The sequence below is a fragment of the Erinaceus europaeus genome, chromosome 10, assembly GCF_950295315.1.
Source record: "Erinaceus europaeus chromosome 10, mEriEur2.1, whole genome shotgun sequence".
NCBI classification, from domain to species: Eukaryota; Metazoa; Chordata; class Mammalia; order Eulipotyphla; family Erinaceidae; genus Erinaceus; species Erinaceus europaeus.
Window position 1 is genome coordinate 124,018,876 of NC_080171.1, and position 23,108 is coordinate 124,041,983.

Here is a 23,108-nt window from a genome sequence, read left to right on the forward strand (position 1 = left end):
CCAGGCTTCACCTGTAGCAGCAGGAAGTGTCACAAGTGGTTGAGCAGTGCCTCTCTCTCTCTCTCTCTCTCTCTCTCTCGGCCCTGTCCCCTTTTCTCTGTCTCTGTCAGATTCAAGAAGGGGCAGGGGTGACCACACAGAAGAGGAGTGTTTGGTGTGCAGATAGATACCCAGCCCCAGCAATGACTGTGGTGGCAACAAAGAAGAGAGAGGAGGGGAGAGGAAGAAAGACTCCCGCCCTTCAGCTAGAGCATGAAGTCAGGGTTGTCCCCGTGTGGTGACGGGGCTGACTGAACTCCACGTGTGAGGCCCTGGCGTTAGTTCCCAGCCCTGTGTGACTGGACAGGACATCAGAGTGACAACAGGGCAACTGCGGTCGGTCAGGAGAGCAGTGCTTCTGTGCGCCTCCTCCATGGGGCAGCCCAGCCGAGGCCGTGGGAGGGTTCGGGTCTCGGCGCTGGTCTGTCAGAGGAGCGTGCGTGTGTTGAGAAAGCCAGCGAGAGCCTGCGCAGGCAGGAAGACATTGCCCGTGTCTCATGCCCTCACCTGCCCTTGGTGTGCGTCTGCATTCCTGCCTCCCACACGAAGCCGAAGAATCCTGTCCACTTCTCCGCTTTACGACTTGCCCAGCTCTCACTAACGGAACCCTGTTTGCGGGGCCCGGGGACCGCATGTCGGAGCTGTGCGTGTGCTTCTCTTGAAGTCACCAGAGCAGGTGGCGGTGCTTCCCTCCGGATGACGGGGAGACCTGTAGCCGGGAGCCCCGCACAACGCCCCCCTCCCCGGTGTCCATCGGGGGTTTCAAGGAAGGTGGTGTTGGGCTGGTTATGGAGAAAGTGGAAATGGACCATCACTGCATAGGCAGTGCTTTGTCACCTGTGCAGGGCGGGGGCGCAGAGAACGGGGGAGCACAAGGCATATGTTGGGGGGAAGAGATGCACATATGTCGACTTTGCATGGGAAATGGGTGACGCTGGACAGACAGATCGGGTCGTGTTTGGTGAGTAAGAGGAGTGTCTGCAGACAGGAAAGGAGAAGACAGACAGATCGGGTCGTGTTTGGTGAGTAAGAGGAGTGTCTGCAGACAGGAAAGGGAAAGTGCCCAGTTGCAGCCACACTCTGCTCTTCACGGCTGTGGAGATGTCGGCATGGGACCTTCAAGTGCAGATGAGTTGGGCCGGTGGTGGTGCACCTGGCTGAGCAGACATCTTACGATGCTCAAGGACCCGGCTTCGAGCCCCTGGTCCCCACCTGCAGGGGGAAAGCTTCTCTGGCGGTGAAGCAGGGCTGCGGGTGTCTCTCTGTCTCTCCCTCTCTATCACCCCTTCCTTCTCGATTTCTGGCTGTCTCTATCCAATAAAGATAATAAAATTTTTTAAACGATGAAAATTATAGTTGAGTTGATGGTGATTGGAATGATACTTTCAATTTGAATCACAATAAAGGTGAATGAGGGGAAGAGACTTCATTTCATCTATGTTTTGTTTTACTTTTCCTTTTTGAAATATTTTTATTCATCTTATTTTAATGAGAGAGATACAGAGAGAAAGACCAGAACGCTTCTCAGCTCTGGCTGATGGTGATGCTGGAGTCTGAACCTGGGGCCTCAGAGCCTCAGGTGGAAGAGTCTTTTGCAGAACCATCAAGCTGTCCCCACAGCCCTGTCTTGTTTCACTTTGTTAATATACTTTGAAGAAAAACTCTTTGTTTAAAGGCCAAGCTGTAACTCTGTGGCAAAGCACACACATGCCGCACATATATCAAGCCGTATCTGGCAAAAGGACAAAAGGAAAAGACAGATACCTTCTTTAAAGTGAGCTCTTTTTTTAAATTCATTTTTATTAGTGATTTAATATTGACTTACAAAATAACCGTGGCGTAATAGTCGTGCAGACAGACGAGTGTAACTGCTTCATGCCTGAAGCTCCCAGGTCCCAGGTTCACCGTCAGCCAGAGCTGAGCAGTGCCCTGCTTAATATATATGATATATATATGTATATGTATATGTATATGTATATGTATATGCTAAGGGTATCATTTCATCCTGTTCTCACCACCAGAGCTCAATGTCCCCATCCCCTCCATTGGAAACTGCAGCGGTTCTCCCATGGTCACAGTATGGGGGAATTTTATAACTATACTTTTTTTTTTACCCATTTGTTCTACACTCCTGCCTTCAGTGCCTTTCTAAATCACACCTACGCTACACCTACACTGCTTCCGAGTGCCCTTCCTGTTTCCTCCTGACTCTCAGATAAGAGAAGCAGGGCCTGGCTTCCTCTGGTGTTTTCAAGATCCTCTTCCCTTTCAGCAATGGTATAAAAACAAGATTCCTGTTGACACTTTGGGTCATGGTAGAATTGAGGCTCAGAGCCCTCTGATCATCTGCCCCAATCGTGGACCCAGGATCTTTATGGGGAGCAGGTGGGAGGTCTGGCTTCTGTCATTGCTTCTCCACTGGACGTGGGCGTTGGCAGGTGGATCCATACCCCCAGCCTGTTTTAGAGTGAGCTTTTGAATGACCTCTGTTGCGCAGAACCCTTTGCTAACTATGCCTCCAAAGTGTCTGTCTGATTGCTTCCCTAGGTGTGATAATGGGCTGCATTAAAAGCAAAGAGAACAAAAGTCCGTCCATGAAGTACAGAACTGAGATCACCCCGGAGCCCACCAGTGCCGATGTCAGCCCCCGTGGAGCCGAGCTCAGTGCCGTGGCACCTGCCCCCTCAGCCAAGGGGGCGTCTGTCAGTTTCAACAGTCTCGCTATGACGCCATTTGGAGGGTCCTCCGGGGTGACACCCTTTGGAGGGACATCTTCCTCTTTCTCAGTGGTGCCAAGCTCCTACCCTACGGGCTTAACAGGTGAGATTGAATTGTGCCGTTGTGTTGTTGTTCTGAGAGTGCCTGTTCTGAGTCTGCTCGGTGTAAGAAAAACAGTAGAGGGGGCTACTTTTAAAACTGTGTGTGGTGGGGGGCGGGCGGTGGCGCACCTGGTTGAGTGCACGCATTACAGGACACAAGCACCCAGGTTCAAGCCCCTGGTCCCCATCTGCAGGGAGAAAGCTTCATGAATGGTGGAGCAGGGCTGCAGGTGTCTCTCTTCTCAGTCTTCCCCTCACCTCTCCATTTCTGTCTTTTTCCAATACTAAATAAATTAAAATATTTTTAAAATCACTTACTAAAAGCAACAACAATGCTAGGTGACAACTAAAGTCTCTAATACAAAATTAAAGTCTTGTTCTGTACATGGTACTGTTTGGGGAAATTCAAAGACAGCGACGGCTGTGTGTTACCTTTGCGGCAGCTCTCCTGGATCACCTGAAGGCCGACACCAAACATTCTGGCAGTCCTTTCACAGCATTTTTCATTTTTATTTTTTATTTATAAAATGGGAACACTGACAAGACTATAGAATAAGAGGGGTACAACTCCACACAGTTCCCACCACCAGAACACCGTATCCCATCCCCTCCCCTGACAGCTTTCCCATTCTCTGTCCCTCTGGGAGCATGGACCCAGGGAGGGGTACAACTCCACACAGTTCCCACCCCCAGAACTCCATATCCCACCCCCTCCCCTGATAGCTTTCCTATTCTCTATCCCTCTGGGAGCGTGGACCCAGGGTCACTGTGGGGTGCAGAAGGTGGAAGGTCTGGCTTCTGTCATTGCTTCCCCGCTGAACATGGGCATTTTAAGGTCCACTAGGCCAAGAGGTTCACTTGTTTATTCACTATGGTCCAGCCGTTGTTATAAAACAGCATAACCATCCTAAATATACCATTTGAGTTGAGGCTTGATATTGATGAGAATGACCTGAATGTGTGCAGAGATGGGAAAAGTCTCTGGGTGAAGAGGACAGCAGACTGATAGTTTAGGAGAAATAGATGCACCTGGCAGTTTCAAGGACCAGTGAAGATCTGCACCCCACAAAGAATTCGGGTCCAGGCTCCCAGAGGGATAAAGAACAGGGAAGCTTCCAATGGAGGGATGGGACACGGAAGTCTGGTGGTGGGAGCTGTTGTGGACCTGTATCCCTGTTATCTTACAGTCTTGTTAACCACTACTAAATCACTAATAAAACATTAAATAATTAAGAACTAATGAAGACTACAGTGTGGTAGGGGTCCAGGTATGTTATGGGATTGAAGAGTCAGGATTATTGGGCCTCTGGACTGTCCAGTTTGGGTTCTATTCAAAGTGAAAGTGAAGCTATTGAAGAGAGAGTGAGAGAGTCATGCAGAGGACTTGCTCTCCCAGCCGGGGTCAGGGAGGAAGCTCAGTGTTAGGGCACAGGACTTGCATTCCAGAGACCCCCCCTCCCCCATTCAGTCCCCGACGCACTGCATGCCGGAACTGCAGTGCTCTGTATCCACCTGGAGGCGGGGAGGTGGGAAGGAAGGAAGGAAGGAAGGAAGGAAGGAAGGAAGGAAGGAAGGAAAGAAGGAGATGAGCTCACCCGGCAAGTGAATGGAGGATGGGTGTAGACATAGGGAAGCAGTCATGGAAACGTAGGAAGTCAGGAGCCGCCAGTCTCAGGAGTGCTGGCTGTCCCGGGGGGAAATAGCCAGGGCTGTAACGGAGGCCACAGAAGCAGACGTGGAAAAGGACAGACAGCGGCAGAACTGGACATGCTGCTGGTGGACCGGGCTTGGCTGCCTGCCTGGTGGCGAGCAGGGCCGTTGGCTTGGGTCGTGAAGACGTGGGCTAACGCACCATTGTCTTACCCTGGTAAGTCTGAGACGCCTGTCAGGCTTTGAGGCAGGGTGTCAGCTAGGCGGTGTGCAAAGTGCCAAGACTCAGGGAAGAAGTCGCTCCGGCCTCGTGTGCAGACTGTGGTTCGGTCGTTTTCTGTTCCGGCCTCCAGCACTCGCACGCACGTCATGCCGCGCTGGCACTGCTTAGCCTGCGATTACGCGGCACTAGGCCCATCAGCTGATGGCTCAGAAGAACGCGCCTCTTCTGTCTCATCATCTCGCTGAAGCTCCACCTGCTACTGGCAGTCACTTTCCTTAAGGACAAAATCTCAGCCGTTGGTTATACGAAATGGAGATCATCAGTGCGGGTAGTTTGTAGTAGCCATTAAAACTCCTTCTACTGGGAGTCAGGCGGTAGCGCAGCAGGTTAAGCGCACATGGCGCAAAGCGCAAGCAAGGACCGGCGTGAGGATCCCAGTTCGAGCCCTGGCTCCCCACCTACAGGGGAGTCGCTTCACAGGCGGTGAAGCAGGTCTGCGGGTGTCTGTCTTTCTCTCCCCCTCTCTGTCTCCCCCTCCTCTCTCCATTTCTCTGTCCTATCCAACAATGAATGACATCAATAACAACAACTACAACGACAGTAAAACAACAAAGGCAACAAAAGGGAAAATAAATAAGAATAATAATAAATTCCTTCTACCAAAGAATTAATTTAAGTTGTAATTGTTTTTCAAGTCAGAGATTTTCCTGCTGTGAGCTGAGATTAAACTTGTGCCTCAGGGCGACAGATTTTTTTTTTCCTTCAGGATTATTGCTGGGCTCGGTGCCTGCACCATGAATCCACCGCTCCTGGAGGCCATTTTTCCCCCTTTTGTTGCCCTTGTTGTTGTAGCCTCGTTGTGGTTATTATTATTTCCATTGTTGATGTTGTTCGTTGTTGGACAGGACAGAGAGAAATGGAGAGAGGAGGGGAAGACAGAAGGGGAGAGAAAGACAGACACACCTGCAGACCTGCTTCACCGCCTGTGAAGCGACTTCCCTGCAGGTGGGGAGCCGGGGGCTCGAACTGGGATCCTTACGCCGGCCCTTGCGCTTTGCACCACATGCATTTAACTCACTGTGCCACCGCCCTACCCCCTGATTTTTAAAATCAGTAGAGCACATTGCACGGCAGTCTTAAGAGAGTGTCCAGTTACCTAGACAGCTCCAGCTCCGACGCCTGAAGACAGGTGCTGCACACCAGGAAGGAAACTGCACGTGTGCTTTGCTGTCATGTGCTTGGTTGGTTGCTGCTGCGTCCTTGGTGTATGTGCCGGATACACACAGTCTTCTTCCTCTCCAATAGGTGGAGTCACTGTGTTTGTGGCCTTATACGACTATGAAGCGAGGACCACAGAGGATCTCTCATTCAAGAAGGGGGAAAGGTTTCAGATAATTAACAATACGTAAGTGTTGTAGATAATTGTGAAGAAAAGATCTGGTCCTAGTAAAGCACAAGGACTGGCGTGAGGATCCCGGTTCAAGCCCCCGGCTCCCCACCTGCAGGGGAGTCACTTCACAGGCACTTCTCTCCCCCTCTCTGTCTCCCCTCCTCTCTCCATGTCTCTCTGTCCTGTCCAACAACAACAAGGGCAACAAAAATGAGAGGGGAAAGACAGCACCAGTCCCCTCACTCTCTGGGCTCTGCAGTTACCGTGAGAGGGGCAAAGTGTCCTCACTCTCTGGGCTCTGCAGTTACCGTGAGAGAGGGAAAGTGTCCTCACTCTCTGGGCTCTGCAGTTACCGTGACAGAGGGAAAGTGTCCTCACTCTCTGGGCTCTGCAGTTACCGTGAGAGAGGGAAAGTGTCCTCACTCTATGGGCTCTGCAGTTACCGTGAGAGAGGGAAAGTGTCCTCACTCTCTGGGCTCTGCTCATTTTTCTCACTGTGCTGCCCAGCTCTGCTGAATGACTGTAAATCTTCTGAACACACTATTGTTCCTAACCCTCTCCAACTCTTTACATAAACATTTTCTTCCTTCTTTTCTCTCTTTTTTTTTTTTATGAGAAAATGAGTCTTTGTTTCCCTTATTCCTTCTGACCAGCCCTGCCCACTCACCTCACAGTGGCCGTCTGTCCTTCTTAAGGAAGCCGTCTGGTCATCCTTCCTTTCCTTTTGGGCCCAGCCCCTCTCCTGCTTGCTTAGTTTTCTTACATATTTACATAGCATCCTGAGCAAACATCAGCCCTAGTTGTCATCAAAATTCTATGTCACTGGTTGTCATTTTATTTACTTATTATTCTTTTAGCCCAGTGGTTCTCTGCCTGTGATGGTAAAGTTGCCAGGGGACAGGACACCTGGCACCTGGACACACTTGGGTCATTGTGAGCCGGGCGCTGCAGAGACAGATGTAGGTCGAGGACGGAGACACACACGGCTGAGCCTCCCTCCCTCCATCCCGGGCTCCTCCCACAGCAGAGTTTCTGATGCTCAGAGCCAGTAGTGCAAAGGTTGAAGAGTCCTGCACTAGACTATTTCATTAAGAGGAAGGGTGACCTTTAACTTCTTTTCACCACACCCTATCAAAAGGTCTTGTCACTAATGTGGTATCCAGTAAAAGGTTTGAATGAACTGACAAGTGATTTTTGAATCCAATGCGAAGTTTTCAGTTTTTTGTATCTGAAAGTATTCAGACTAGAAATCTATAGACAAGCCAGTGCACACTAGTTTGTATGATATCTGAATTACTGAATGATTATACAACTCATTTTCCAGAAAGCTAATTCACCTCCAACATTTATAAAATTTCACTTTAAATAAATGTTTTCATTACTTTGGTAAAGTAAAATGTGCATATAATTCTTAGTAGGGCTCATATAACTCCTGGAGAGACTCATACCATTTGCTTCTTACATATTCATTTATTTATATTTTGTTTATTTTTCCCTGAGCGCTTCAGCACTGGTTTACGGTGATGCAGGGGATTGAACCCGGGACTTTGGAGCCCCAGGCATGAGAGGCTGTTTGCAGAACCACTGTGCTGTCCCCCTAGAAGTCAGCTATTTTCAAGTACTTGCTGACCTCATTTTCTCAGTGGGTTTTAGTCGTATTTGAGTATTTTTTAAGTAACATTTTTGTGAGTAGACTTTATTCCAAGTCTTTTTTTTATTTAGTTTCCCTTTTGTTGCCCTTGTTTTTTTTTTATTTTTTATTGTTGTTGCAGTTATTATTGTTGTTATTGATGTAGTCGTTAGGACAGAGAGAAATGGAGAGAGGAGGGGCAGACAGAGAGGGGAGAGAAAGACAGACACCTGCAGACCTGCTTCACCGCCCGTGAAGCGACTCCCCTGCAGGTGGGGAGCCGGGATCCTTAAGCCAGTCCTTGTGCTTCGCACCACATGCGCTTAACCCGCTGTGCTACCACCAGACTCCCTGTTTTTTCACTTTTATTGCCTATTAGTGCTCTGACTACAAGAGTTCTAGTTTCTTTTTTTTTTTCCTTTTTAAATGTTTTCTTTCTTTTTTTTTTTTACCTCCAGGGTTATTGCTGGGGCTCAGTGTCTGCACCATGAAGCCACTGCTCCTGGAGGCCATTTTCCCCCCTTTTGTTGCCCTTGTTGTAGTTATTATTGTTACTGTTGATGTTGTTCGCTGTTGGATAGGACAGAGAAAAATGGAGAGAAGAGGGGAAGACAGAGAAGGGTAAAGATAGACACCTGCAGACCTGCTTCACCGCCTGTGAAGCAACTCCCCTGCAGGTGGGGAGCCAGGGGCTCGAACTGGGATCTTTACACTGGTCCTTGTGCTTGGCGCCATATGCACTTAACCCTCTGCGCTACCACCCGGCTCCCAAGAGTTCTAGTTTCTAATATTCTGAAGTTACAACAGAAAATCATGATTTTATGCACTACCAAAAAGAAGAACCAATGACAGCTTCACGGCATGGACTGGAGGTACATGCCACCACAGAGATGAGCCTTGAAAAATCTGTGCTAGGTGAAAGGACCGGTAAACCCCAAATATTGCATACTTACACGAAATGCCTCCAGCGGGCATACCCAGAGAATCGTAATCATGGTCTAAGGGGCAGGGAAGACTCCTCTGAGAGGTGGTTCGTGAGTGTGGCCTCTGGGAGGGCGCACACAGCTCTCTAGAATGGCCATGATACCTGTTTCCAGATGCACCAAAGCTCATGGGCTTACTAGGCTTACTGGAGGGGGGATGCCTTTTACTGTGTGGGGCTTATCACAACAAAGTTTTTTTAGGTAAAAACAGACTGAAACTGAGTCGTTTGAAAGACTTACCTCCAAAATGGTTTTTACTCAGTATAATGTACTGTCTTAGGCTAAAAGAATTTCACATTAAAAAAAAAAAAACCTCATAACTGAAATGAGTGTGCAGAACTAAGCGACTGGGCTTTGGCTTATCAGCTCTGCTCTGTGGATTTCTGTGGCCTGTCTTCAGTGCCCTCTCCGAGCTTGTCCCTTGAACAAGTGGGCGCGGTGCTTACCGACACCAGACACTAAGCACCGCCGCCGTGACGGGCCTGTCCCGGCACTGTCCGGCTGGTGGTGACTGCTGTTTTCTGTTGCAGGGAAGGGGACTGGTGGGAAGCGCGGTCCATCGCCACAGGGAAGAACGGCTACATCCCTAGCAACTACGTAGCCCCCGCAGACTCCATCCAGGCGGAAGAGTACGGCTCGACTTTATGCTTTGTTCGTGACTTTGATTTCTGATGTTGTTCTGTATAGCCACATAGCTACAGGCCAGCCTGAGACAGAGAATGTATCGTTTCAGTGAGAGATGTTACTTGGACATCAATAATGAATGCCATAATCTCCCCTTATAGCCTGTTCATAAATAAATCAGCACTAGCACTACTGCATTAAGCCTAGTTGCTGTCTTTTAAAAACCACACTAGCCCTTTTAACATCACGCAGCCTTTCTCACTTCTAATATTCACCCTTCACTGACAACATTGTGTGAGTGTTAAGCTCCTGGTTGTGTACTTGCTCTGTGGCTATAGAGAACTGTAGCCTTATGTTCTAAGAAGTACACAATGAAATATTTAAGACTAAGAATTCATCACGTTTATAGCTTATTTTCAGTCAGTTCAGAAAGCATACACAAAGCACACACACACAGGGAGAGAGACGTCACAGAACAGACGGTCGGAAGATCTGGAAGGGGCACACTGGCATTTCAGGCTCCTTTTTTTTCCACGTACCATCTTTGCAACTTGCAATGTATAAAAAGTTCAAAATTGCCTTCAGCGACATTACTCTCAGTTCAGACTAACTTTATCTGGGATCTGCTTTATTATTAATGCATATATATAATATTTCCCTTCTGCTTTTATAACTCTGAACATTCTTTTTTTTTTTCCAGATGGTATTTTGGGAAAATGGGGAGAAAAGATGCTGAAAGGTTACTGCTGAATCCTGGGAATCAACGAGGCATTTTCTTAGTAAGAGAGAGTGAAACTACTAAAGGTGTGAAAGTTATGCTAATTACACGTAGACATGTTCTCGGGCGGCATTTGGGGAAAGATCTAGCAAAAATATCCATTTCCTTCTCGCCGCCACTCCAGGTGCTTATTCTCTCTCTATCCGTGACTGGGACGAGGTGAAGGGGGACAATGTGAAGCATTACAAAATCAGAAAACTTGACAATGGGGGATACTACATCACAACCAGAGCGCAGTTCGACACTCTGCAGAAACTGGTGAAACACTACACAGGTATGTGCATAGCAGGTGCTCACTCGTGTTCCTTGCTTTGTGCTTCCGAAGATTTATCAGGCTACTTCACACACAGCGCGTGCTCAGCGAGCGTCTGCTCAGCCTAGGCCTCGAGTGAGTAACGTGCTCAGCGAGCGTCTGCTCAGCCTAGGCCTCGAGTGAGTAACGTGCTCAGCGAGCGTCTGCTCAGCCTAGGCCTCGAGTGAGTAACGTGCTCAGCGAGCGTCTGCTCAGCCTAGGCCTCGAGTGAGTAACGTGCTCAGCGAGCGTCTGCTCAGCCTAGGCCTCGAGTGAGTAACGTGCTCAGCGAGCGTCTGCTCAGCCTAGGCCTCGAGTGAGTAACGTGCTCAGCAAGCGTCTGCTCAGCCTAGGCCTCGAGTGAGTAACGTGCTCAGTGTCTGCTCAGCCTAGGCCTCGAGTGAGTAACGTGCTCAGTGTCTGCTCAGCCTAGGCCTCGAGTGAGTAACGTGCTCAGTGTCTGCTCAGCCTAGGCCTCGAGTGAGTAACGTGCTCAGCGAGCGTCTGCTCAGCCTAGGCCTCGAGTGAGTAACGTGCTCAGTGTCTGCTCAGCCTAGGCCTCGAGTGAGTAACGTGCTCAGTGTCTGCTCAGCCTAGGCCTCGAGTGAGTAACGTGCTCAGTGAGCGTCTGCTCAGCCTAGGCCTCGAGTGAGTAACGTGCTCAGTATCTGCTCAGCCTAGGCCTCGAGTGAGTAACGTGCTCAGTGTCTGCTCAGCCTAGGCCTCGAGTGAGTAACGTGCTCAGCGAGCGTCTGCTCAGCCTAGGCCTCGAGTGAGTAACGTGCTCAGCGAGCGTCTGCTCAGCCTAGGCCTCGAGTGAGTAACGTGCTCAGCGAGCGTCTGCTCAGCCTAGGCCTCGAGTGAGTAACGTGCTCAGCGAGCGTCTGCTCAGCCTAGGCCTCGAGTGAGTAACGTGCTCAGCGAGCGTCTGCTCAGCCTAGGCCTCGAGTGAGTAACGTGCTCAGCGAGCGTCTGCTCAGCCTAGGCCTCGAGTGAGTAACGTGCTCAGCGAGCGTCTGCTCAGCCTAGGCCTCGAGTGAGTAACGTGCTCAGTGTCTGCTCAGCCTAGGCCTCGAGTGAGTAACGTGCTCAGTGTCTGCTCAGCCTAGGCCTCGAGTGAGTAACGTGCTCAGTGTCTGCTCAGCCTAGGCCTCGAGTGAGTAACGTGCTCAGTGTCTGCTCAGCCTAGGCCTCGAGTGAGTAACGTGCTCAGCGAGCGTCTGCTCAGCCTAGGCCTCGAGTGAGTAACGTGCTCAGTGTCTGCTCAGCCTAGGCCTCGAGTGAGTAACGTGCTCAGTGTCTGCTCAGCCTAGGCCTCGAGTGAGTAACGTGCTCAGTGAGCGTCTGCTCAGCCTAGGCCTCGAGTGAGTAACGTGCTCAGTATCTGCTCAGCCTAGGCCTCGAGTGAGTAACGTGCTCAGTGTCTGCTCAGCCTAGGCCTCGAGTGAGTAACGTGCTCAGCGAGCGTCTGCTCAGCCTAGGCCTCGAGTGAGTAACGTGCTCAGTGAGCGTCTGCTCAGCCTAGGCCTCGAGTGAGTAACGTGCTCAGTGAGCGTCTGCTCAGCCTAGGCCTCGAGTGAGTAACGTGCTCAGTGTCTGCTCAGCCTAGGCCTCGAGTGAGTAACGTGCTCAGTGAGTGTCTGCTCAGCCTAGGCCTCGAGTGAGTAACGTGCTCAGTGTCTGCTCAGCCTAGGCCTCGAGTGAGTAACGTGCTCAGCGAGTGTCTGCTCAGCCTAGGCCTCGAGTGAGTAACGTGCTCAGTATCTGCTCAGCCTAGGCCTCGAGTGAGTAACGTGCTCAGCGAGTGTCTGCTCAGCCTAGGCCTCGAGTGAGTAACGTGCTCAGTATCTGCTCAGCCTAGGCCTCGAGTGAGTAACGTGCTCAGTGTCTGCTCAGCCTAGGCCTCGAGTGAGTAACGTGCTCAGTGAGTGTCTGCTCAGCCTAGGCCTCGAGTGAGTAACGTGCTCAGTGAGCGTCTGCTCAGCCTAGGCCTCGAGTGAGTAACGTGCTCAGTATCTGCTCAGCCTAGGCCTCGAGTGAGTAACGTGCTCAGTGTCTGCTCAGCCTAGGCCTCGAGTGAGTAACGTGCTCAGTGTCTGCTCAGCCTAGGCCTCGAGTGAGTAACGTGCTCAGTGAGCGTCTGCTCAGCCTAGGCCTCGAGTGAGTAACGTGCTCAGTGTCTGCTCAGCCTAGGCCTCGAGTGAGTAACGTGCTCAGTATCTGCTCAGCCTAGGCCTCGAGTGAGTAACGTGCTCAGTGTCTGCTCAGCCTAGGCCTCGAGTGAGTAACGTGCTCAGTGTCTGCTCAGCCTAGGCCTCGAATGAGTAACGTGCTCAGCCTAGGCCTCGAGTGAGTAACGTGCTCAGCGAGTGTCTGCTCAGCCTAGGCCTCGAGTGAGTAACGTGCTCAGTGTCTGCTCAGCCTAGGCCTCGAGTGAGTAACGTGCTCAGCGAGTGTCTGCTCAGCCTAGGCCTCGAGTGAGTAACGTGCTCAGTGTCTGCTCAGCCTAGGCCTCGAGTGAGTAGCAGGCAGACTTCCCTCCTAGCCGTGCTCCGTTAGGTCTCTGACACCGGAGTCTGTGTACTGAGCCGGCATGCATTGCAGTTTCACTTCATAGTGGGTGAATACCAAGAATGATTGTTAAAATAAATGTCAAAAGCCTAAGCGTAAATATTTCACACAGGGAAACTACTGAGTAGGTCACCCTAAGCATCTAAAATGAGAAGCTTCACCAGCAGGAGTCTCGGGGCACTTCCTCTGCATGGACTGTGCCACTTAGGGTTTCTTAAGATAGAAACTCACTATTGGATACACATTTTTCTTTTCCTGGAAAATCAACCTGTACTGATTACCAACGTGCTTCAGTCTTTCAAGGCCCTTCAAAGATAGAATCTTTTATCTCCACATTCTTCAGTTTTTTCTTCAGGAACAGCTCCTTGCAGGCTTAAGTCTATCAAATCAGCCACCAGTGTTGACTCTGATCACACTTGTTACCAAGCAGTAATACCAGCTGTAACCGCAACTGTCAGAAAGTGGATTTGTGCAGTCAGTTATCCAGGATGAGAAAGGATGTGTCTTATTTACAAAAAGAAAAATTGTCTAAGAAGGATTCACAAAGCTTAAAGACTTAGGGACCTCATGTTTTTTTGTCTCCATTACTTAAAAATCAGTCACTTAGGGAGTCAGGCGGTAGCGCAGCAGGTTGAGTGCACGTGGCGCGAAGTGCAAGGACCGGTGGAAGGATCCCTGTTTGAGCCCCCGGCTCCCCACCTGCAGGGGAGTCACTTCACAGGCGGTGAAGCAGGTCTGCAGGTGTCCGTCTTTCTCTCCCCTCTCTGTCTTCCCCTCCTCTCTCCATTTCTCTCTGTCCTATCCAACAACAACGACATCTATATCAACAATAATAACTACAACAATAATGAAAAACAAGGGCAACAAAAGGGAAAATAAATAAATATAAAAATTAAAAATAAAATTTTTAAAAAGCATTAAAAAATCAGTTACTAAAATCAGTGTTTTTCTTTGATGTTTTTTTATCTCTTATATTAATGGTTACTAGAAATTTTTTTTTTAAGTTCTTCAGAGGAAGAAGTAAGCATAGTCAGAACTTGCAAGGCAGCCAGGCCTAGAGTTTGAATCTCACCTGTCTTTGTGAGCAGGGTGACTAAGTGCAAGTTGGCCCAAGTTTTCCAAAGCTCGTTACAGGAGATATTTTGAAGTCTTGAGTTAGCATAATAGCTGGACCATAATAAAAAAGCTAATAACTAATAGTTTTAAAAATGTATTTAGTGGTCCGGGAGATGGCGCAGTGGCTAAGGCACTAGACTCTCAAGTGTGAGGTCCTGAGTTCAGTCCCTGGCAGCACACGTACCAGAGTGATGGCTGGTTCTTTCTCTCTTCTGTCTTTCTCATTAATAAATAAATAAAATCTAAGAAAAAATGTATTTAATAGAGTGTTTTTTTGTATGTGTTACTTCTTATTTACAACTCTATTTGTGTGCTTTTAGAATAAAACTTTTTTTTGGTTTTGTTTTTTTATATCACTTAAACTTTTTGAAACGTTGATACACTATATGCAGCTCAATTTTTCTGAGCAGCTCATTTCACAGCATATTCGTTCATTTATCTAGAACATGCTGATGGCTTGTGCCATAAGTTGACAACTGTGTGTCCGACTGTGAAACCCCAGACGCAAGGCCTAGCAAAAGACGCCTGGGAAATCCCACGAGATTCTCTGAGACTAGAGGTGAAGCTGGGACAAGGATGCTTTGGTGAAGTGTGGATGGGTGAGAACACTGCACTTTTGGTTTCCTTGACGTTCTTTCACCACTGGCCTGAATATCCTAACATATAATTAAACTCATAAAATTAACATCATGAAACATGTTGTTTGTCAAGGGACATGGAATGGAACCACAAAAGTAGCCATCAAGACACTGAAGCCGGGTACCATGATGCCTGAAGCCTTTCTTCAGGAGGCCCAGATAATGAAGAAGCTGAGACATGATAAGCTTGTCCCTCTCTATGCTGTTGTTTCTGAAGAGCCGATTTACATTGTCACTGAATTCATGTCAAAAGGTTCGTGTGTGTATCTGAACTGTCTCTTAAAAACAAGTCACATGCAGGTTTTTATTGTTTTCTAACAAGATTTTTTTTTTAAGATTTTATTTATTTATTAATGAGAAAGCTAGGAGGAGAAAGAAAGAACCAGACATCACTCTGGCACATGTGCCACTGGGGATTGAACTCTGAACCTCAGGCTTGAGAGGACGTCCTATTCTTTATCACTGTGCCACCTCCCGGACCTTCTAACTTAAGATTTTTGTGTAGACATTTCAAAAGTAAATTTGACATTTTGTATAATGGAATAGTGATTAGATCCAGTCAGTCCAAAAGATAGATATATTCTGAAAGAAAATAATCTTTTATTCCATATGACGAAAGAAACTTGGATCAATTGGAGCGCTTAAAAAAAATTAAAATGTGTAGGTACAAATTGAATTAAGATAATACGACCAAAAAGGTCTTTTTGACTTTAGTAGTAAAACAATCAAGTAAAATTAAGGCAGTTAATTTTATCTCATTTTAATATAAACATACATCATATCCAAGACTCCTAGAAACATTCTTTTCCCACTGTTAACTGAAATTTTTTTATTCTCCTAAAGCCCAGACCTGCATTAGAAAAGGAACCCGCCCACTTTCTACCCTTTGACATTTGATCTGTTTTCCCTTTTAAGTCATGTGTTCACCATGAAAGAGGGAAAGAGTGAAGGCCCACTCCTGGGGCCCAGCATGGCCAGTGATGCGGTACCATCTAGTGGTCAGGAAGCCCGCAGCAAATTTCACACTCACTACAGAGAGTACGTCCTCCTGAAAGGAACAGAAATCAGTCATTAACTTGGCTGGTTAATGGATAGCCAAAACAGATCTAAACCCAAAAGTACTATCCACAGAAAACAGTCGCCACATACATATTCCGAAGGGAGGAGTAAAGGGCGGAGGAGGAAGCTTCAGTCAAGCTCAGAGCAGCAGTGGAGGTCGTCCATTTTCTTTGTGCATTGCTTTCAAGGTCAGTACTGTAGGGACATGCTAAGCACACACTATACCATCTGACAGGCTAAGCACACACTACCACCAGACAGGCTAAGCACACACTATACCATCTGACAGGCTAAGCACACACTATACCGTCTGACAGGCTAAGCACACACACTATACCGTCTGTCAGGCTAAGCACACACACTATACCGTCTGTCAGGCTAAGCACACACACTATACCGTCTGTCAGGCTAAGCACACACACTATACCGTCTGTCAGGCTAAGCACACACACTATACCGTCTGACAGGCTAAGCACACACACTATACCGTCTGTCAGGCTAAGCACACACACTATACCGTCTGACAGGCTAAGCACACACACTATACCGTCTGACAGGCTAAGCACACACACTATACCGTCTGACAGGCTAAGCACACACACTATACCGTCTGACAGGCTAAGCACACACACTATACCGTCTGACAGGCTAAGCACACACACTATACCGTCTGACAGGCAAAGCACACACACTATACCGTCTGACAGGCAAAGCACACACACTATACCGTCTGACAGACTAAACACACACACTATACCGCCTGACAGGCTAAGCACACACACTATACCGCCTGACAGGCTAAGCACACACACTATACCGCCTGACAGGCTAAGCACACACACTATACCGTCTGACAGGCTAAGCACACACACTATACCATCTGACAGGCTAAACACACACACTATACCGTCTGACAGGCTAAGCACACACACTATACCATCTGACAGGCTAAACACACACACTATACCGTCTGACAGGCTAAGCACACACACTATACCGTCTGACAGGCTAAGCACACACACTATACCGTCTGACAGGCTAAGCACACACACAATACCGTCTGACAGGCTAAGCACACACACTATACCGTCTGACAGGCTAAGCACACACACTATACCATCTGACAGGCTAAGCACACACACTATACCGTCTGACAGGCTAAGCACACACACTATACCGTCTGACAGGCTAAGCACACACACTATACCGTCTGACAGGCTAAGCACACACACTATACCGCCTGACAGGCTAAGCACACACACTATACCGCCTGACAGGCTAAGCACACACACTATGCCGTCTGACAGGCTAAGCACACACACTATACCATCTAACAGGCTAAGCACACACACTATACCATCTGACAGGCTAAGCACACACACTATACCATCTGACAGGCTAAGCACACACTATACCATCTGACAGGCTAAGCACACACACTATACCATCTGACAGACTAAACACACACACTATACCGTCTGACAGGCTAAGCACACACACTATACCATCTGACAGGCTAAGCACACACACTATACCATCTGACAGGCTAAGCACACACACTATACCGCCTGACAGGCTAAGCACACACACTATGCCGTCTGACAGGCTAAGCACACACACTATACCATCTAACAGGCTAAGCACACACACTATACCATCTGACAGGCTAAACACATACACTATACCATCTGACAGGCTAAGCACACACTATACCATCTGACAGGCTAAGCACACACACTATACCATCTGACAGGCTAAGCACACACTATACCATCTGACAGGCTAAGCACACACACTATACCATCTGACAGACTAAGCACACACTATACCATCTGACAGACTAAGCACACACTATACCATCTGACAGACTAAGCACACACACTATACCATCTGACAGACTAAGCACACACACTATACCATCTGACAGACTAAGCACACACTATACCATCTGACAGACTAAGCACACACACTATACCATCTGACAGACTAAGCACACACTATACCATCTGACAGACTAAGCACACACACTATACCATCTGACAGACTAAGCACACACACTATACCATCTGACAGACTAAGCACACACACTATACCATCTGACAGGCTAAGCACACACACTATACCATCTGACAGGCTAAGCACACACTATACCATCTGACAGACTAAGCACACACTATACCATCTGACAGACTAAGCACACACTATACCATCTGACAGACTAAGCACACACACTATACCATCTGACAGACTAAGCACACACACTACACCATCTGACAGACAAAGCACACACTATACCATCTGACAGACTAAGCACACACTATACCATCTGACAGACTAAGCACGCACTACCATCTGAGAGGCTAAGCACACACTATACCATCTGACAGGCTAAGCACACACTACACCATCTGACAGGCTAAGCACACACTACACCATCTGAGAGGCTAAGCACACACTATACCATCTGACAGACTAAGCACGCACTACCATCTGAGAGGCTAAGCACACACTATACCATCTGACAGGCTAAGCACACACTACACCATCTGAGAGGCTAAGCACACACTACACCATCTGAGAGGCTAAGCACACACTATACCATCTGACAGGCTGAGCACACGCTATACCATCTGACAGACTGAGCACACACTATACCATCTGACAGGCTAAGCACACACTACCAGCAGATAAAGAGAAATTGAGAGGGAGAGAGACAGACAGACACCTGCAGCCCTGCTTCGCCACTCGTGAAGCTTCCCCCCTGCAGGTGGGGACCAGGGGCTTGAACCTGGGTCCTTGTGCCTTGCAATGTGTGTGCTTAACAGGTGCACCATGACATGGCCCCTTAAGAACAACACATTATTAATGGTTTTATAATATAGACTTTTAAAGAAAAATAGTTATATAGCTTATGTTCAAATTGGATTTTAAAAAGACCTAAATCCTATCCATCAGTTGATTTTCAGTATTCAAGTAATCACTTCGCTATAAGCAAACAGAACAGGTTCCAGTTCAAAGGACTGTGAATCCAAGTGTTTACCCCATGGTCCGTGCAACTCTGGGGCCAGCTTGAGAAGCAGTAGCAAAGACTAGTCTGGACTGCCCGCAGAGCACGGGCCTGGGCAGAGCAGTGGGTGTAGGTGGTTCTTCGGGGCTAAGAGGATGTGGGTGGCGGGGGACATACCGTGGGTTGTGGGAGGCGCAGAAGGGAACAAGTTGAGTGCTGGCAAACTAGCTCACCTGGATAGAGCCACTGCACCTGCGTGGCCCAGGGGGCTGTGGTGCCGTGCTGTCTCCCCTCCGCTCTTGTGTCCGACTCCAGCTGAAAAGGGGGGAGGCAGCAAGTTGGAAACAAGGCAGCAGGTCTATGAGAGAGAGACTTAAAGTACCACAGTGACGTCACTGTGATGTGTGAGGTGCTTAGTTTATATGAGAGACAGAGAGAGAGAGACTTAAAGTACCATAGTGACGTCACTGTGATGTGTGAAGTGCTTAGTTCCTATCAGGGTCGAGTATGAGCTTCCAGTGGTTCTTGGACTTCTGAGATTATTGTACAAACAATGAGCATGTTTATTTGTGCTCTTCTAGGAAGAGAATTCATAGTTTTTATCAGTCTCAAAATAAACCGTGTACAACACACACACAGTGATGTATACAAAGTGTCCTTCAACAAATAGGTTTAGGAAACATTTTGGGGGCAGGTAGAAGTTAGTGCTTCACAGAAGGAGTTGAAGTAACACTCAGGCTTGGGTTTCTGTGCTCTGCAGCATTTGCCCTGTGTTTAGAAACTGTTGCTTCGGGAGTCGGGCGGTGGTGCAGTGGGTTAAGCACACGTGGCGCAAAGCGCAAGGACAGGTTCAAGGATCCTGGTTCGAGCCCCCGGCTCCCCACCTGCAGGGGAGTCGCTTCACAGGCGGTGAAGCAGGTCTGCAGGTGTCTGTCTTTCTCTCCCCCTCTCTGTCTTCCCCTCCTCTCTCCATTTCTCCCTCTCCTATCCAACAATGATGATGTCAAGAACAACACTAATAATAACCACAACAATAAAGCAACAAGGGCAGCAAAAGGGAATAAATAAATAAATACTTTAAAAATAAATAAAATAATAAAAAATAGAAACTATTGCTTCATCAAATGATACCCTTGCTTATTAGCCATTGTACCTTGTTGATCCTCAAACAAATGTACTTCCTGTCACTTCCTCTGTGCTCGTGTTATCACAAGAGTAGTTCATCTGACCTCAACCAGCTTAAGGAAGTGAAATGTCTCTTCCTTTCTCTAGGCAAACTCCTTTCCGTACATTCCTGATGCTACTTTACATCTAAATAGAAAACCCCCTTGTGTTTTCTATTTAGGGAGACTGTACAGCAGGAAGAACATGGATTTGTGTGCTGAGAGGCCAGGTGTGACTCCTGGCACCACGTAGGCCTCTCTTCTCGCCTCCTGCCACCACCTCCTATTTCATATCAGAAATAAATGTGTAATGAAGATAAAACCCTCCCTTGGCCCAAACTTCTGCTTTTCAAATACCTCTTGACTTTCTTTCACAATCAAGATCTTTTAGGTTTCAAATTTTATTTGTTTTTCAAGTAACGTTGGCTTATGAAACTGTAAATGTTTTAGCAGTACGATTTCACGCCTCTTCTCAGTGTTTGGCTTATGCCATCCCCACCAGTGCCAGTACTCTGCCAAAGTCATCAGCTCCCCTCCACGCCTTGCGAGCCTTTCTTCTCCCCAGTCTTCCTTGATGACCTTGTAATTGTACGTTTTTAACCAACAGTAAAGAGTATCATAATCATCTATCGGGACTATCCCTTCTGACTGTTATCTCTGCTGTCATTCGCAGTGTCTGTCCAGCTGTGTCCTCTGCCACCGTTGACAGAGGTTGGACAGACACTTCTGCATCAACCCAGCACCGACATTTAGTTCTAAAGACCCCCAAGACATTTGCCATTGTCTGGGCTCTTGCTCCAGACTGATTTTAAAAAGAGATTGATGCTAAACACTGTTCTGAATCAAAACTGGGATCGCTCAGTTTGATCCAAGTGGGGAGGGAGTGTTGACCATCTGCTGAGATGACTGACTTCGCCACTATATCACAGGAGAGCTTTCTCAAGCCTCCTTGTAGAGGCCTCTTCTAGAATCTTAAAGATGATTCTTAAGGAATTCTAAAGCCGCAGAAGACACTAAGGGTGTGAAGCTATAGTTTTATACTGAGCTGTTCCAGTTTGTTGGGAGGGACATGGTCTGTCTATATTCTGATTTTAAATGGGCTGGGCAGTGGTGCACCTGGTCAGGCGCTCACATCACAGCGCACAAGGACCCGGGTTCAGGCCCCCAGTCTCCCCACCTGCAGGGGGGAAGCTTCAGGAGTGGTGAAGCAGGGCTGCAGGCGTCTCTCCGTCTCTCTCCCTTCTACCCTCCCCCCAGTTCTCTCTGTCCGTATCCAGAATAAGGCAGTAAACTTAATAAAGTACAAATAAGCACACCATTTGTATTCTGATCCCACATGTCATTCTCCTCACGCCTTGCCGCCTTTTGCAGGAAGCCTGTTGGATTTCCTGAAGGAAGGAGACGGCAAGTATCTGAAGCTCCCACAGCTGGTCGACATGGCTGCTCAGGTACCTTTGGATCCACTGATGTGTCCTCTGAGCGCATCAAGCTGTGAAGTCAGCTTAGCAGTGTCCTGCTGTTTGTCAAGTAAAGTCACAGAACTTCTAGAGCTGGAAGTGACATAGACAGTCTGTTCTGACCTTACCTTATAGTCAGACAGACAGACAAACAGAGTGCTGTGGAAGCCCCGTTTAGCTCACTGATGTGATGCCCAGGCGGGCAGCTCCCCCACAGGACTTCTGTGTCCCATGGCTCCCACAGAATAAAGCAGGCAGACAAGCTGGTGCTAACGGCTCGCCTGGTGAGCGCCCCGCTTTGCCCTGTGCACGACCCAGGTGACGGTGTGTCCGCATGTCTGTCTCTCCCCCACTTTGTTTTACCCCTCTCTCCCTCCCCCTCCACTTGAAAACGTCAACCTAGAGCCATGAGACCCCAGTGATAACAAAAGTGAATGAACTGGATTTACGTGGTTTTTGTATTTCCGCAAATAAATGTTTAGACAATGATCACTATGCCAAAATAAAAACCTACAATCTGAAATACATGCTGAATTTTAATATAATCACAAATAAGAACTCAGACAGCAATGCATGGTCTAAGTTATGGCATTGTTACTGAATTTTTGTTGAATAAAAACTGAAAGTTTCTGTTCAGATGGGTGGTGGTGCGTAAGGAGCCTCTGACCGGCTCTGACTGGCAGATGATTCTGAGACTTTTCTCAGCAGACGTGCAGAGCCTGGCAGCTTGCGGCCAGCCCCACCCATCACCCATCCATCCATACATCCATCCACCCATCACCCATCCATCCATACATCCATCCACCCATCCACCCATCCATCCATACATCCATCCACCCATCACCCATCCATCCATACATCCATCCACCCATCACCCATCCATCCATACATCCATCCACCCATCACCCATCCATCCACCCATCCATCACCCCATCCACCCATCCATCCATCCATCCATCCATCCATCCATCCTTCCATCCTTCCTTCCATCTACCCATCCACCCATCCATCCTTCCATCCATCCATCCATCCTTCCATCCATCCATCCATCCACCCATCAACCCATCCATCCACCCATCCATCCATCCACCCATCCATCTACCCATCCACCCATCCACCCATCCATCCATCCACCCATCCATCTACCCATCCACCCATCCATCCATCCATCCACCCATCCATCCATCCACCCACCCATCCATTCACCCACCCATCCACCCACCCATCCACCCATCCATCCACCCATCATCCATCCACCCACCCATCCATCCATCCACCCATCCATCTACCCATCCACCCATCCATCCATCCATCCACCCATCCATCCATCCACCCACCCATCCATTCACCCACCCATCCACCCACCCATCCACCCATCCATCCACCCATCATCCATCCACCCACCCATCCATCCATCCACCCATCCACCCATCCATCCATCCATCCTTCCAAGTCAGCCCAGAGTAGGAAAACCCAACAGTACCAGCAAAATCAATAGATCAGTGATTAATAAATAAATCTGGAATCTGACAGTTTAAAATAACTTTGATGCATAGAAAAAGTACGAGATTGGCCTCTGCCCGGGTCCGAGGCTCTTAGACTCAGGGTGGCAGTTTGTATGAAGGGGCAGCCACAGGTCTCCAGCCTTGCGGGCTGTGAACAGCGTCAC

General features: G+C 48.3%; 1 protein-coding gene across 3 annotated transcripts in view; it reads left to right on the top strand.

Annotated features, from left to right (window-relative positions):
- YES1 (YES proto-oncogene 1, Src family tyrosine kinase) overlaps positions 1 to 23,108 on the top strand; it is a 56,452-nt gene that overhangs the window by 21,469 nt on the left and 11,875 nt on the right. For all 3 annotated transcript variants that reach the window (XM_060200771.1, XM_060200769.1, XM_060200770.1), the window contains exons 2-9: positions 2,587 to 2,859; positions 6,037 to 6,136; positions 9,265 to 9,363; positions 10,059 to 10,162; positions 10,261 to 10,410; positions 14,559 to 14,714; positions 14,827 to 15,006; positions 21,354 to 21,430. In XM_060200771.1, the coding sequence (XP_060056754.1) occupies positions 2,595 to 2,859; positions 6,037 to 6,136; positions 9,265 to 9,363; positions 10,059 to 10,162; positions 10,261 to 10,410; positions 14,559 to 14,714; positions 14,827 to 15,006; positions 21,354 to 21,430 (1,131 nt within the window). In that variant the 5' untranslated portion in view covers positions 2,587 to 2,594. The remainder of the gene's footprint in view (positions 1 to 2,586; positions 2,860 to 6,036; positions 6,137 to 9,264; positions 9,364 to 10,058; positions 10,163 to 10,260; positions 10,411 to 14,558; positions 14,715 to 14,826; positions 15,007 to 21,353; positions 21,431 to 23,108) is intronic.